The sequence below is a fragment of the Diadema setosum genome, chromosome 9 (genome assembly GCF_964275005.1).
Source record: "Diadema setosum chromosome 9, eeDiaSeto1, whole genome shotgun sequence".
Lineage (NCBI taxonomy): Eukaryota > Metazoa > Echinodermata > Echinoidea > Diadematoida > Diadematidae > Diadema > Diadema setosum.
Genome location: NC_092693.1, coordinates 35,804,194 through 35,820,884, shown reverse-complemented (window position 1 = coordinate 35,820,884; position 16,691 = coordinate 35,804,194). Strand labels below are relative to the sequence as shown.

General features: G+C 39.2%; 1 protein-coding gene across 1 annotated transcript; it reads right to left on the bottom strand.

Annotated features, from left to right (window-relative positions):
- Nucleotides 1-4,560: 4,560 nt before the first annotated feature.
- On the bottom strand, nt 4,561-16,220 carry LOC140233467 (eukaryotic translation initiation factor 2 subunit 2-like). Its single transcript, XM_072313586.1, has 8 exons — nt 16,003-16,220; nt 14,240-14,438; nt 13,201-13,298; nt 12,511-12,697; nt 11,289-11,359; nt 9,763-9,911; nt 8,897-9,039; nt 4,561-6,468 (listed from the first exon to the last, which is right to left on the bottom strand). The coding sequence occupies exons 1-8, from the start codon at nt 16,036-16,038 to the stop codon at nt 6,293-6,295; spliced, it is 1,059 nt and encodes a 352-aa protein (XP_072169687.1). The 5' UTR covers nt 16,039-16,220; the 3' UTR covers nt 4,561-6,292.
- Between the last annotated feature and the right edge of the window lie 471 nt (nt 16,221-16,691).

Genomic DNA, 16,691 nt, shown 5'->3' with positions numbered 1-16,691 from the left:
CCAAACATGGATCATGGACAAGGGAAAAGACCAGCTACATGTATCTGCCTGTAGACCATGCACAATGTATTCTATAACCAGGAACATTCGCAGCATGAAACTTCCACAAATTGGAACCAAGGACCTTTTTCATAAAATTCTGGAAAGTTTCATGCACTAAAAAATTGTTAGTTTCCAGTTTTCAATATCAACATCCTCATTTGCGTAGTTAATGCATTATTCCACCGAGCCACTGACAAATGCGCTGGATGTGGATCCATAGTGTGACTGAGCGAAGGTTGGAATGTTAGTGCACAACATCTACAGTCCTGTATTAATCCGTCACCTTGTTCCATGTTATGTCGTTTGATTACAAACTTTTTAAAGAGGCTTTTTATAGTTTGATATATGATGATATATGATGATAGTGCTGTGTGCATTATTGTAGGTGCATTATCAAAAGAATGTGACAATTGATGGCTGTCAGCGTCACAACACATATCTGATCATGCATTATTCGTAACAAAAAAAAAAAAGAAAATAGCAACATGATATGAAAACACCCCAACATGCACACAAAGTTACCTTTGTCACAGCACTACCAGGTATCGCATGAACAGAATGTTAACCCGTTGAGGACGGGCTGATTTTGCTACAGCATGCATTTCCCATAGACACCCGCTTGGGTATACTTTGGACTGGTCTTCAAAGGGTTAAGGTATAGACTGAAATGATTGAATAACGGTTCAGTCGTAAAACTGGACTTCATCCACTCGTGTAATCCACCTTGCTTTTATGCTTTCATGCTCCCTTCACTGCCTAGAAATACATGTATTCTTTCACTGTTCCATTGTAAAGAAGCCATTCTAGTCATTGCTCAATACAACTCTGTGCCTCACTATGTCATTTTTCTCCTATGACCTTCATCTACACATGCACAGAATATAACTCCGAACTGACTTTAATATCACTTGTGTGAAGACATAAAAGTTCCATAACCATATATTTTAGGTCTGATTTTGATTGAAATTCTACTACACTGTATTTTGTTTGATTTAACTCATTTCAATACTAACTAGAAATGTCGCTATGGCGACTGGTATGCCTCCGCCATAATGCATGGTTCTCCTAATGGGTCTACAGTGCATGTGGACAATGTGTGATTACATTTTCACAAAATTGGCAAAATATTAAAATGACAAGTTTGTCACAAATGTGTTGAATGTTCACCTTCCTTGACCTAGGTTTAACCCTATTCTAACTGGGGGGGGGTCAAATTGACCCCCCCCCCTCGACGCTTCGCGCTACGATTTCGCAACGTGTGAAGCTTTTGCCACGTTGTTTCACGACATTTTTCATTGAAGTCTCCCGCATATTTTGAGACCAAATTTGCGACGTCCGCGTACACCGTTTTGAAGTTACGTAATGTTTTGCATATGCATGTCAACCAAAAAACAGCTCAAATTCATGATCGTGTGCAAATCCAATGCAAATTGTGTTTTTTGGTTAAATTGATATAAATTAAGACTATTTCAACTTTTAACCATTGAAATTAATCAATTCTAGTGTAGATAAGCCTGAAAAAGTGCCTGCAACAAGTTTTGGCAAAAAACAATAGAAAACAAAAGGTTGAAAAAACAATAAAATACATAAGAAATTAACAAAACAGTGAAAAACAAAAGAAATTAATTTCAATTGAGCTATTTTTTTACACAAAAGTTGTTTGATGTGTCTTGAGGAATTCTGACACAAAAATTTAGCAATCCTCCAGTCTTTTTAATGGAGTTATAGGTGAAAATATGATTTCATGCACAAATTTGCATAATTAATTTATTAAAAATAGAAAGGCAATATTTTTCTATTGTATGACAATGTAATCTTGTAGTTGACATCCAGCTCTATCTTCAGGCAAAATTTCGCGGCGATCGCGTGATCGGTGGCCGAGATCTGAAGGGGGGGTCAAATTGACCCCCCCTCAGTAAAAACTTGGTCTCAAATAGCCCAGTTAGAATAGGGTTAATTGGATGAATAGGAGAGCATGTATTTGGAGATTTAAGAACTTTAACTTGACTTTGATCCATTCATAAGTTTATGCACTGAGTAATTTTCAAGGTATGGAGAAAAAGTGCAATTTCTGTATTGAATAGTAAATTGTTGCCATTTTCATCTGGAATTTGACCCTTAAATTCATATTAAGATAATCACTGTCAGGCAGAACATGCAAAAATATGTAGTAAGTTTCAAGATAACTTGAACCCTTTCCTAGATATGGAGGAAACAGTTAGTTCAGCACTTTCACTTCATCTTTGGCCTTTTGACATTTGAGGCAAAAAAAAAAAAAAAAAAAAAAACTTAACAGAGAATCTCTATTGGGTTATACATGCATACACCAAGTGTAAAAAACAAATAATCCTGCTGGCATTGCATAAATATGAGGGAAATAGTAAAATTTTGAAGTGTTGCCCTTGACCTTTGACCCCTGACCTTTGACCCCATGAACCCTAAATTCTCTAGATAATCACTGCCAGTCAGTACATGTATATATACTATGTTCCATGAAGATACCTTGAACAATTTCCAAGGTACAGAGAAAAAAATGAAATTTTAATATTTTTACTTTACCTTTTGACCTTTGACCTCATGACCCCAAACTTTCACCAGAGAATCTTAATTGGGTAATACATGCATACACTGAGTTTCAAGAAAATATCTTCAGCCAATGCATAGATATGGGGAAATAGTGAAATTTTACATATTTGACCTTGACCTTTTGACCTTTGACCTTGAGCATGTGCACCCAAAAGTTGATAGGCACAACTTCACCCCCTAATACACATACATGCCAAATTTCATTACGATACCTCAAAAGGTTTTTTAGTTACGCTTGCCACAAAATTCATTTCGGACGGACAGACGGATGGACGGAAGGACGGATGGACGGAAGGACGGACGGACAACCCGAAAACATAATGCCTCCGGCACCACTTCGTGGCAGAGGCATAAAAAACAACTGGAACACTGTGTCAACTTGCACCCCCCCCCCCCCTACCGAGATACTCTGAGTAAATTATTAATTAGGGGTTGTAAGTGGACATGGCTTCAGTAAATGTGGCTTGAAATAATAGCTTGAATCTGAAATACATGTATTCACAAGGTGATAGTCTAACATTTGAGAGTTACAGCATATTTTGGGCATCACCTAAGGAAATACATGTACAGAAATCAGACTATAGAGCAAATTTGCACAATTTCTCAAATTCTTTCCCTGCAACCCTTTACAAAGTCATAGCTTGAATTGCCATATTGTACAACCAGAAAAGTTCGCATGGATTTTAACTTTGTGAGAGCCTAGATTTGCAAAATTAAAATGCCAGAAAAGTTCTTGTCTACACTACACTGTATACGCATTGAATGCCAGTGGCAAATTGCAAAAATTTCATGCCGTGAAAAAGGCTGTCGGCTCCAATTCACGAAAATTTCATGCTGCAAATATTTCTTGCTTTACAGTACCACAGGAAGGTTGACATTGGGGAAGCTAGCAAAAGGCAACAATAACATCTTTAAAAAAAGGATGCACTCTGAAATTCTTGATTTTGACCTTATCTGACCTTCCCACAACAATCAGAAACGGATGGCCAGAATTCACAAATGTTGATGGATTATGCAACTTTTGATTGTGTAATGCATGGCATATTGCATACACCAACAGACATTCAATAGTGAATGCAGGCGGACATGCACATGTGTAAGACGTGCCTGTTGCTATTTGTGCTTGTCTTAGCCGTGGATAGAATTTATACCATGATTTTATTCAAATCCTTGTGAATTCGAGCCAATGAATGGACAACACGTCAAGGAGCACTGCATCATCTGATATTGTATCCAATTTTATTCAAGTCATGGGCTTTACATCATGATTTCAGGTGTACTGACAAAGTGATACACTCTCTGTTTCTTTTTATATTTTTAGTATAGATAGAAACAAAAATAGTGTGGAATGAAAACAGACCGCAGTCAAAACACACTCCCCTACCAGTGGGGCACTGCTGATGTTGCCGTGACAAACACTTTCTTGAGCGAGCTCAAGCACACACAGCATCATGATGCCACACTAGCTTATGCAGAGGCAATTTTGATGTAATGAGTGACAAATTGTCTGGACCTTTGACATAAAATTTCATAATCGATAATATAGGAAATGATGCAACTTTCAAGATTCTTGTAAAATTGCTGGAAAATCCTTCTGTTCCATGGCAAAGCAGTGACTTTTAATGCTCTCCATGCATACAGTCCTCATTCACTGCAGTAATGTTTCAGCAGTGTTCATAAACTACACACTACAACATTTAATTGCAGATACTTACTAGGCATTTATCATTCAAATCTGATCACGTAGACTTTCAGTCATTCGTTTGTGTCAAAGTAAAACAACAAATACACTGAGACTAGTCAACTCACTATGTACCGGTTCTTATCTTTGGTTGCCATAGAAAAAAAAAAAAATGAAAGAAATCCCTGAAAACATCATCTTTCATCTATCTCCCCCCTCCCCCAACCCCCCCCCCAAACATTAATGATCAAACAAACAAACGAAAAAAAAACCAAAAAAAAAAAACCCCAACAACTTAAGATAACCAAGCTGCATGTATAAATGAGTATGACATTTGAAGAACCAGCAAGAATGATATTCATACATATGCATTTCCTCTCCTCATGTGCATTAGGCGAGAGTACTTACTAAAAGTGTTCCTCTCTGCTCACTGTAGTTAATTTAGTACAAATGATAACAGAAGGTGGTTTATGTGGCCTTACTGTACCTCCAATACACCCAGCGCTTGGACCTTGCAGTCAACGACGTCCACAAAATGGAGACAACTTCTGCCCACTGAAGGGCAGAGAGCCGAGGTGACACGGCCAGGAGTGGATCCAGTCCAATAAAGTTGCTGGGACCTCTACAACTGATGTGGTCTCACTCAAGCCATTTTGTTCAGCCCCCCAATCACTTTCACCTGCTTACACACTATCTTACACAGCTGCCACACACATATATAACCTGTCAGCTGGGTCTTTTCGAGGAAACATTTGTCGATTTTGAAAGAGATTTTGATTCGCTTGCAGAGTAAATATGTGTCTTTTGTCCCTTACAAAGCGAATGACCAACCAACTCTAAAAGGTGTATGGTCTTCTTTGCAGACTTCACACAATATCACTACAGCTAGAACCAACATATGCCATGGAGTGGTGCTGTTGACAGAAATATTGAATGCAGATGTGTCCATCATTTCTCATTAGACCAAAGAGACATGATATAATATGCCTGTGCATGCTATGCCCTTTTCGACATGATGCCTTTAAATGATGTGGAACCTCTCAGCCTCCACGTCTCACAAATGATATCTATAACCGAGAGGCAGAGCCATTGTGAATAACACATTTTGCATGTATACATCTCCTTAAGTGACAACTCGGTTGAGCACTAACAACATCTGACACCTGGGCCCTGTTGCATAAAGAGATGCAATCAAACACAAGTCAGAAAAAAATCAAAGATAAATCAGGTATCAGCTTATCAGAATGGAGTATTCAGAGACTTTTAATTTTCTGACTTCTGTTTGATTTCAACTTTCATGCAACAGGGCCCTGTTTCTTTTTTTTACATGCATTACAGTGATTTTTTTTTTTTTTTTTTTTTGATGACACATTTTTCATTATTAGAGTGTGATTTTGAGCAGAACAGGTAGAAATGGTTCCCATTCGTGGAGAATGTTTTACGTGGCAATACACACATTAAATTGTAGTGTGACAGAAACATTCATATTCTTTGCACCCTTTCAGAGCACTTTTGATATTTGAAGTGCTACAAATGAAATGGTCCTGAGAAATCCCTTTGACTTTGGGCATGTACTTATCTATTATCCACATTGTGGATTCCCAGTAGGCAGAAGGGACATGAAGGGGAAAAAAAGAGCATTTATCCCATGAAATCATACATTTTCATGGATATTTTGTCCAAAATTCTTGCCTTGCCATCCGAGGCTTTGGAGAAGTTGCACACAGAGAACCTCAAGAGGTGAAAAGGACACCATGGATTAGGTACTCTTCGGCTTCAAAAATGCTGCATGGGGGACTACAGAACTGATGATGACTATCAAACTTGAGTCTACAACAGAAGTAAGGTCAAATCTACACTGCATCCATTTGCACTGTGAGGACACAGGACACGGTGAAAAGTCCCTGCTCCTTGCGGTCCTTTCAAAAATATGTGTACGATGATAACAATGAAAACGACGAAACGGACGACAACCCGCAGCCATCAGTTCGCCTTGGCACGTATTTGCGCTCGTTTGCCCGTGACGGCCTGGAAACCCGACTTGATGCTGGCGACGGAGCACCGGGACTGACACCTCTCGCACTGGAGGAAGAAGAGTCGGTTCTCTTTGTGGAGGAAGGTCTCGGACGACCGGCAGGTATGACACGTCACATACTCCTCTGAAAGAATACAGGAAAAACAGGGTAGAAGGGATGGAGGGTGGGGGTTAAATTTGCACTTTAACTCTTTCAAGTTAGCCAACTTTATGTTAAACTAATATACAGTGTATACACTGAACTATGCAAAACAAGTACAAGGAAAGAAATCTTGCAAAGTTGAAGTATTTGCCTAAAAAATAGCCATGATCATGTACATGTAAGCTTGTTGTGATAGATCAAGACTTCTGTAAAGATTTATTCTTCGAAGATACAAAACAATATAATCTGTCAGAATCACTAACACCATCCATCACTGCTACACCTGTCAATCTGTTATGTACTTTTTCCTCTTAAGCAAACATACCCAGAATAACCAGTTCCATACTCGAGCTTATACTAATTGCATCATCTTTGGCATTGCGTTACCCATCACCAAAATGTGTCACACTTGGATATAATGCAGCCTAGGTACTTTCTACTGAAAAACAACAACAACAACACAACATTATAAACACAGCCCAATATGCACCTGACTTCAGGGCGGTAGGAGTTAACCGATGCTGTTACAATGCATGAAAAAAAAGAAACCAGAGACAAATCCTGGTTTCACATGACCAATGGCTGTATACTCTTCCTTATCTATTTATTAATCTATCTTCTTTTTTTTTTTTAACGCCACAAAACATATCTGTGAGCTTCCAACAGTCTTGTGTGCTGGCTCAGAAACTGTCAAGATTACTTCAACATTACCATGACTAAAAATGCTACTGTAAAACATGATATATTCGCGGCATTAATTTTTCGCGAATTGGAGCAGGCAGCCTTTTTTTGCGGCATGAAATTTTCGCGAACTGCCACTGGCATTCAATGCATATAGCGTAGACAAGAACTTTCGTGTGCATTTTAATTTTGCAAATCTTGGTGCTCACGAAATTTGCAAAATTAAATCGAGTAAGATTGATTAACCCTATCTGTGTCACGGGCCGATTAAATCGGCCCCAAACCTGCCATGTAAATGCTTGGGCCGATTAAATCGGCCCTATTTTGATTGACAGATTACTTCAAAGGCTATGACACTACCACTCTCTAAAATCATTTGTGATTGGCTGACGGTGTAAGGAAACGATATCCAGTGTGCAAAAAAGCTTCCCCACCTTCAACCAATCAGGAAAGCCTTCTCAAAGTCAAAAGAATTGTGGTGGCCCCGCCCATGTTTATTTGCATTCAGACTGCAATGTATTGTGTACAGTTTTGCTATAGGTTTCTTGTGTGGAGAACTTACACGAATCTGTATATGTGGGACTGTAATAAGATCGCCGTGTGCAATGAAAAGATCGTACACATGGGTCAATTTTCATCCATTTTATCTAAGTCAATATAGTAAAATATGAAGTGAAAACATTCAGGATAGGGATTTCAACATTTTTGAATTCTGTGAAGGGGTATGGTTTTCGTGATGTCGGCCTCATAAATGAACTGTAGAATAAATGAACACTGCACATTCAGTGCAGCAGTTTTAGCTGTTTACTCAGCACTGACAGCGGTGCAATGGGTCTCTAGTTAGCCGGGGCTAGCGGGGCAGGGTGCTAGGAGCAATAAGGGTACAGTAGCCTCCTACCCGCAGCTGGACAGTCTCGGTCTCGAAGCTTAGAAGCTGAGGTATGTTTGACTGTCGATCATTATTATCTAATAAACTGTTACTTTATGAAACTTATGTTCAATGTAGGTTTATCATAAAGCAAATGACTACATTGATGGTTCAATTCTGTTCAATGAGGAGAGTGCAAAGGAGTCTAGCATACTCAACAGGAATGGACACTCTGAAGACTGAATATGTTCAGTGACAATTTTTACCCTTAGATTATCTTACCATACATGGCAATATTATAGGACAAGAATAATCTAAACTACAAGTAAAAGTTGTATAATCAATTAATATTTTCATCCTGACTAGATGTTAGCATGCTTTATCTACTTTCATGCCAACATTTCATTCATATTAAACCAGAAATTGTGCGAAGTGTGTAAAATGTAGGTTGTACTTGCCACACACTTTTGTTCATAAAATGAAAAGTACTAATGCTACTGACAAAAAAATCACATCATCTGAAAGCTGAATAAATTCTCTACAACATTTGTAAGACCTTTTTGGGGTATAAGAGCATATTGTGTGAGAAAATGAGGTGGTAACATGTACAAGTAAGTCTGCAAAGATAATTATGTGACATAAGAGGGCGTCCTACTTAAAATGTGAGGGCGCCCTCACTCAGATTATTATGTAATATGAAAGTATAGACCATAAGCTTTCAAATGATGTATAACATGACACATTAATGTCAAAAATAACAATCAGAACTGGCCAACAACAATCCCATGTCTCCGCACTGCAAAATGTCTGAACATTCTGGCTTCGTCTATGTGACAGAGATAGGGTTAAGAGAGTACTCACTGATATATCTTCTAAGCACACTTTCCATCTGTTTCTGCTGGAAGCGCCCCTTGATGATAAGCTGGTTGTTACCATCGATGGAGCCACTGGTTCCCAGTTCAGCTAGCAGGAAGTTCAAAAGATGCTCGGTGGGCCTGTGCAACCTGGGAAGAGAGAACAATCACTCATTCATTTGACACAAGATCCAACTTGACAATTCTGTATCACTGACGCCCACAAACATCAAATGCCAAAAGACAGGTTGCTTGATAACACAACTTTCTGGATTTCTTCTCTTTTGTTTAGGGTAATCCGTCTCCTTCAAACCTGAAGATTATTGCAAGTATTGACCTTTTTTTTATGTGTGTGTGTATTAGCCGCTTCACTGGGATTTCATCCTGCCTTTTGCAAGAGAAGTGAAGTGGGTTCTCTTACATGCATGGAACTGACAGAGGTACATTGAAGGTAACATTCTCATACTGAATGAATTGAACAACTATTGAAGTAATCCCAGTCTGATTTCTTCTCAGTGAATCCTACGGACAAAGACCTGTATTCTTCACTCACATCACATCAAGTGTACTCATTCTGAAATATTCTACACAAAGAATGGGCTTCTAAAGTAATCCCTAACAAGGCATTTTTTTTTATTTTGATTAATGTTAGCTGCAAAAAGAAGCAGTGCTAGGTGTTTTACATAGTGTTCAAATAATTTACAATGAGATCTGAGATGAAACAGATTCTGTAAATATCAGACAACAAATGTTGTTCATAAGGTGATGCTTCCTCTTCAAAGATTGAAAGAAAGGACAGCTACTGGCATTGGCTATGTGTGTGTGCATGGGGGGGGGGGGGGAGGGGGAGGAGGGAGGTGACACACTACTCACATTTTGCAGATTTCTGTGAAGTTGACAAAGGAACTCTTCTTGGTTCCGACCCTGACGACCTGAGGCGGCCTCATGACGAATCGCTTCTTCTCGCCCGTCACCATGTCTGGATTCTTTGACCTCATGATGTCGAAGACTCTCGTCAGTAGCTGCGGACAAGACACCGATGTGGAGCATTAAGATCTACATTCCAATATATGGAGGGCATGATGCTCAATAAATTTGTCCTTGTGTGGCCACAAGCTCCAAGGAGAGTGAGGTTCAGTGAAAATTTGGGACTGTGTCCTGGTAATTTTCAGGAAAAACAGGATTCAGCATCAGCGTACACAATTTCATATGTAAAACCTCAAGTATGTATGGAAACAATCTGCAACAACGCACAGAATTTTACAGGTAAAACTCAAGGACAGTATGTACAGAAAGAATCTGCAACAGATTTACAATTGCTTCCCACGGACAGACTGCAAAATGTACTGAAAAGTAGATATTTTTGAGGGACTTATGATTTTCGGCTCGGCTGAATAACATGAATTCTCATATTTTCGATTTCACAGATGGTTACAACAATGAGTGAGCACTTCAAACAGCTCACCACTACCAAGGCAGAGAAGACCTTCGTCAGCACATCATATTCAATGTAACTGGCCCTCATTACGAATTCATGCTCTTTTGTGTGTGTGTGTGTGTGTGTGTGTGTGTGTGTGTGTGTGCTCGTTTTATGTCATGTGAAATGTGCATAAAGTTCCACTTTTACAACAATTCATATGCATATTACAGAGATCACACCATTTGCACATCAAAATTGGGGAGGTTCTAAAACATAAACCAGGAGATAATTTTGTGTCACATACATCGTGTAAACAGAAAAAAAAAAAAATCTAAAATCAGGGAAACTTTAATATCATCTTGTTGGGAAATACAAAATATCTCAGCTTTTGAGGGAGACTTGACAGCTCTGATACGGGTATAACATGTGTGTTACAGAAAAAGCTGTAAAATACCAGTGATGAAGTGCACAAGACAGGTGGATGAAGGTGTACTTCACATGTAAAATATTATTCCTCTCTCAGTAATTTTGCAGCTGTCTCTGATTAACTTTTCATCTGCCATCATGCTGCCCCCAACAATCAATACAATGTACATGGCAAATATTTATTAAATTTTCACGACAAATAATGCTGTATAATATTGTCTAACTAGGGAGAAAAAGTAAGGGAGCATGAAATTTGATTTAAAACACACAACCTGCTAACCTGATCCTTAAAAATCAATAAGCTGGTAAACATAAGCTTGAAAGTTGGATAGGAAAGAGGTGAGCAATTGTAAATCACACGCGTCAGATACAAATTGTAGTCTGATCAAGCAATATGAACAGGAAGTGGGGATCACAAAGGTCAACGATAAGTGCTTGTGACTAATATCACAGTAACACCAATAACACCATCAACAAAAATAATGAAACCGCTTCAACTGAGGTACTTGGTGCCGGATGGTAATAACGAGAATAACATTTTACTCCAACTCACCTCATCGTATGTGTAGTCTCTTTCTGTACCTGCCCAGGTTGTGCCACTTGTGTCTTTCAACTCTGAATCTTCTACATAGCAAGAAAATAATCAAGGAAACAAGCTATGATAACAATTTTAGTACATAAATTATAAAACATGATCTAGCAGTCATGGTTTCAAAACCATTATTTGTATCTGCTGTGCTTTAGATAATCATCTCCAGTTCTGCTCACAGAATTAGACAATGTCTGTTTGTTTGTTAATTTTTCCATTTGAGAAGATGGCTGGATAGCCCATATTCAGCTACACTAAGCTGGTCTTCCATGGGGTCCAGTTGGATGTGAGGCGGGACCACTTCACCGGGTTTAACACCATGCTCTTTGCGATGAATGAATGAAGTGGAATCTTTTACGGGCATGAGTTGTAACTCTCTCACACACAGGCCCTCCATTCTATGTCCTATCTGAGGGACAGAATGTTTTGCCTCTTACTAGAGGGGTCAGTATGATTAAACATTAAATTGCTCAGTGAGACTTGGGTATTGAACCCGGGTTGCTTGGGTCAAAGGCAGACGCACTACCGACTGAGCAAACTCACCGCCTAATTCCCACCAAATTTCAAATTGAAAATCTCTCTTCATGGAATGAGAGGAAATTTACCTTCTGGTCACCTGTAACTTGAAATTTCAAAAGATGGTCACTCTAAAAGCAGTGGACAGTAAAGGTCAAGGGGAATGAAGCCCATACTTTTATTTCAATGCTGTTATGAAGTAAATATCTAACTCCTTTGGCACAGAAATTAAAACATCCTATGCCACAATGTAATCTGAAAACTCATCTATCTGAAGGTTTTCATTACTAACTCATGGCATCACTGCCATTCATTAGTGTATTTGCACACTGGATAGCTACTCCACAAGTTTTCTGGCCTTGTTATGCTTCTGTCCTTCTTGTTCAGAAAGTGGATCACTTGCCACATAATAAATCTCGACAGCTCCATTTTCCCCGATTTTCTGTTTTCACCTCAGTAGAAAAACAGTTTAATTGGAATTGTTAAGCAAAGTAAAAAAAAACAAAAAACAAACAAACAAACAAACAAACAACAACAACAACAACACACATCAGAATGGTGAAAAAGAAAACTGCACACACTGGCAGCTTTCATATGATAGGGACTTGATGAAACAATATGTAGATGGGACAACAGACCACGTGCTACTCTCAAAAAAAGTCTGACTGACCGTCCACTTTCTGGCCATCGGTGGTGGTGTCCTCCCCCTCTCCTTCCATGTCCTCCGTGCGCTTCTTCTTCTTCCTCTTCTTCTTCTTCATGAGTGTGATGTCGATGTCTTCCATCTCAGGCAGGGTCTCTGTTGGCTGCGTCGTGTCCGGCTCAGGCTCCACCTTACTGCCCGAGTCATCCACTTCCTGCAAAGCAAGAAACATGAGCACAGAGGGGCATTTCATCAACGGTTTGTCAGATATTTTTTTTTTTTCTGACAAACTATTATGCGCTACTGAAATCCTAGCATTTAATTGGCTGAAAGCAAATTTATCAGAAAAAAAAATCTGAACAAACCCTTGACAAAATGCCCCCCTGGTGAGTACTAATTACACATCAATTGACAGAATATGTTGGTGGAAGCGATACCCCTTGGTGGACTTGCATAATCCAAATTGGCACTTATTACAATTCCAAGTGAAATTATTTTCTTGACATATTTCATAGGCCTGAAGATCCATTCACAATCTCCTAATCACCTCTCTGTGTAGCAAAGAAAGTGATGAGCAAACCTGTTCTTCAGACAAAAGATCAACACAAAAACACATAAAAAACAGACTTGTAAACATGAATAAAACAACACAAACAGCATGTCAATCATGTTTGAAGAGCTTTTAAGGGGCAATTAAAGAATTGAGATCTCACGTACTGGCAGTGCTGCATCAAGGCCATCCATGTTAAAGGCAGTCTTCTTCTTTTTCTTCTTCTTCTTCATTGCTGTGAAGTCTTCCAGGTCGAAGTCATCGACTAGAAGAGAAAAGGAGTCAAATTTCAGTCTAATGAAGCATAAAACTTGAATGGCTGTTGACTTTAATTCAGTATCAATGAGTACACCAACGAGGCATTTTTACTCAAGTCACTGATAACATTTAGGTAAATTTTTGTGTCCAGAAGTAAGTAAAATTTGAATGACACTCAAACATAGGCCTATTGCCCATAGAAATCATCCAGTTTGCAAAGAATGTTGTTATATTAATGGGTGGTATTGACATGACAAGTATTGCTTTGGACGATTTTCTGAATTGTTACTGACTGCATTTTCATTGGGTTCAATTGTACTCAGTCTGTACACTATTATAACTTTTGCCTGAAACATGGACCTCTGACACAATCAGTTTGTGATACAGTTGTATATTGTGTTAGTGCATTCCTGGGCATTATCAACGTGATATGTTGAAGGTGAAGTGTGTAAAACCCGTTTCAGAAATTATAAACCAACAAACACATGAAGCAAACTGAGTTCTAATCCCCAAGTGGATGTGAAGTGGGCCACAGAGGCACAGCTGTAATGAAATGGACACTCACATGGCATTTACAGGGACAAGAATTAGATGCTCTGAGCATGCAATCATTCATGTGAACACAAACATCAAAGTTCTGACACAACATAATCACAAACTTGCATCATCCAGTTTGGTCGAAGTCACAGCCATCAAGCTGCTTTCCGAGATGCACACACAAATGAAGCTGTGGCACACATTGACATGTATCAAGACAATGTGTGTATGACATTTACATTTGGACCTTTCACAGTGAATTACAAACTGTTATTAGATATTAACAGTCTGTTCCCTTGTGAATACATAACTGAAGATAACCATCCCTATCAGTTCACCACGATTTTACATGTACATGTACGTCCTCTGATTGTGAATTTTCAATACTTTATATGACTTGTGATTAATTACCTGTAGATGATTTTGACTTTTCTGTGGTTTCTTCCCCATCAGCATCTGCTGCTGGTTTGGTTGCCGTAGTAACTGTGTCAGCACTTTCACCCGTTTCCCCCTTTGTCTCTTCACTTTGGGTCTCACCACCGAGCGCAGCATCGAGGTCGAACGGCGTCTTCTTCTTTTTCTTCTTCTTCTTCATTGAAGGATCAAAGATCTGTGAAGTAAATATCAAAGCAAAATGGTAGTTTATTACACACTGTCATCATAACTGATAAACAAGTCAGCTAGCAGGGCAACAATAAACAATGCCGCTTGTAATTGCTCTCTCTCTCTCTCATACAAACCGCAAGACCACAAAAAATGTCTTTTATTTTGCTTGATTTTAACAGTAATACCACCCACCTATATCGTATTTTGCTGATGGTTGAGTTGAATTTGGTGTTTTGTTGGTATCCAAACCTTGTCGTTTAATTTTTCGGAGTAGATTGTGCGATGATTCACAAAATCAACAAACTACCACGAACACTCAACCAGAGGTACCGTAGTAGCATTTTACATGTATGTACGCCCGTGCGTTTCGTGTGTTAAGTAAAGCTTGTCGTCTTCTACGTACATGTATTTCTGCATGTGCTGCTCTCATGATTTGAAGTTACGTCCGCTCCGACTAGCTACTGTACGTTGTAGTATAGGAGAGTGATTGCTATTCAATAACACGCAGAAGATGAGGAGTGAAGCAATACGGACGCTTACAGATCTGATTTTAAGGACGGATTTCGGTGGGTTTTTGACGTAATTAAAAATGCCTTTAAAAATACGCATAAAATTTACCGATTATTGAATGATTATCATAGATTACGGGGATTCCTTATATTTTAGTTTTCCACGATTAATAAAGATATTCATGAAGGAAACGTACACCCACCGCTGAAAAATAACGTCTGTGAAGGAGTAAATTTAGACGTGCGTGTAGTTAGTTCTCTGTCTGTATTCTCCTTACACTTACTGTTACACTTACAGATGATGTGGAGGGTTCCTTGGGATTTTTTGCCATCTAATTAACTGACATTGCCGCCTTTCATACAAATTTCAATTTAGACCAGTGGTATGGTAGCCCTACTACATATCGACCACCCTTATTGAAACCGACCGCTTTAAATTCGCGCACTGAACACTTAGTACGCACTTATCTGCGCGCAAAGCACATAAAAATGGATTGGCTTTGAATGTAGATGAGGATGGTGTGGGAAAACGCGATAATTCACTGTTCATTAATGGCTTTAATCAAGGACAAAATTTCGAATGAATATTTTCACCGAATCGTAATGACAGCACAATGTAATATCTATGGAAGTTTCTAAAAGGCTTCTAAAAAGCTTCGTACAACACGGTGTTCAATACAACTCGGTTTGCGTGCATTGTCAATGCAAAAACAGCGGTCGATCCTAATAACGCGATTTACCGCGGGGAGCTGAAACGAGGCCACGCAAGTTCGTCGGCGATATTTTTGCACTGAAACTTCGAATCGAAAAGGGAACAACGGCATTTGATAGAGCTGGATTTTCTCAATCACGTAGGTCAAGTTTTTTACGTGAATTTCAGTGTTAAATATTCTTATCAAGCAAATAAACATTAGGCGGTCGATAAGTAGTAGGTCCAACCATACATGTATTCTTCTAGACGGATCTACTAGTTGGGGCATACAACCACCAACATTCTAAAACATATGCCAATCTACACACAATTCTCAATGAGCTCAGTTGTGCACACGAAAATCTCACCGCTTCCACTTGATCGTCTTGAACTTCGTCTACCATCTTGTATCTTGCAGATTTTTCACTTCTGTGTTGAGCAAAGCGGGTAGAGTTGGCAAAGTCTGCAATTTGCTGCCGTATACTCCTATCGTGATTCTGTAACGATAGATTTCAGATATTTATAGGCCTAACGTTAGACCAGCAAACTCCCAGCTGATATCAGTAGACTTGCGGCTTGCACCTGATGCAATACTGTACAACACAATTACACACATGCGATAATTGCAACGTGCGGCGCCCAAACCATGCACAAAAGCAGGATCCCCGTTGCAATACAACGCTGCATGCATAGGATCTCGTGTCGTCGCGCGGTAGGTCAAGTCGCGCAACACACCGCACCGTAGACACAGAGGAGTAGCGCGCCCCGAGCGGTCAAACAGCGCGAGGTATTGCATCAGATTTTAGAGCACGCCACACACGTGTGTAGCGACGATACACACTCCTGCACATTGTACTGGACGGGACTTATTTTGCAATCATTTGATCATGATGCGCCGCAAAGCGGTGATACAAATTTTACATCTTTACTTTACAAGTACTCAGTATTTTGATTGCTGATTGTAACTATAGCGCAATGTATTCTTCCAGTATGTAGGCCTACTAGTAGTCGATCATGATGCACTGATACAGTCTGCAAGAATCCTAGCTAATTAAAT

Excerpts from the sequence above, each read along its gene's own strand:
- LOC140233467 (XM_072313586.1), bottom strand. The coding sequence starts at position 16,038 with ATGGTAGACGAAGTTCAAGACGATCAAGTGGAAGCG. Across the intron at positions 9,912-11,288 it reads GAGACTACACATACGATGAG|CTACTGACGAGAGTCTTCGA; the intron begins GTGAGTTGGAGT and ends TCTTGTCCGCAG. Across the intron at positions 6,469-8,896 it reads TGTGCTTAGAAGATATATCA|AGGAGTATGTGACGTGTCAT; the intron begins GTGAGTACTCTC and ends GTATTCTTTCAG.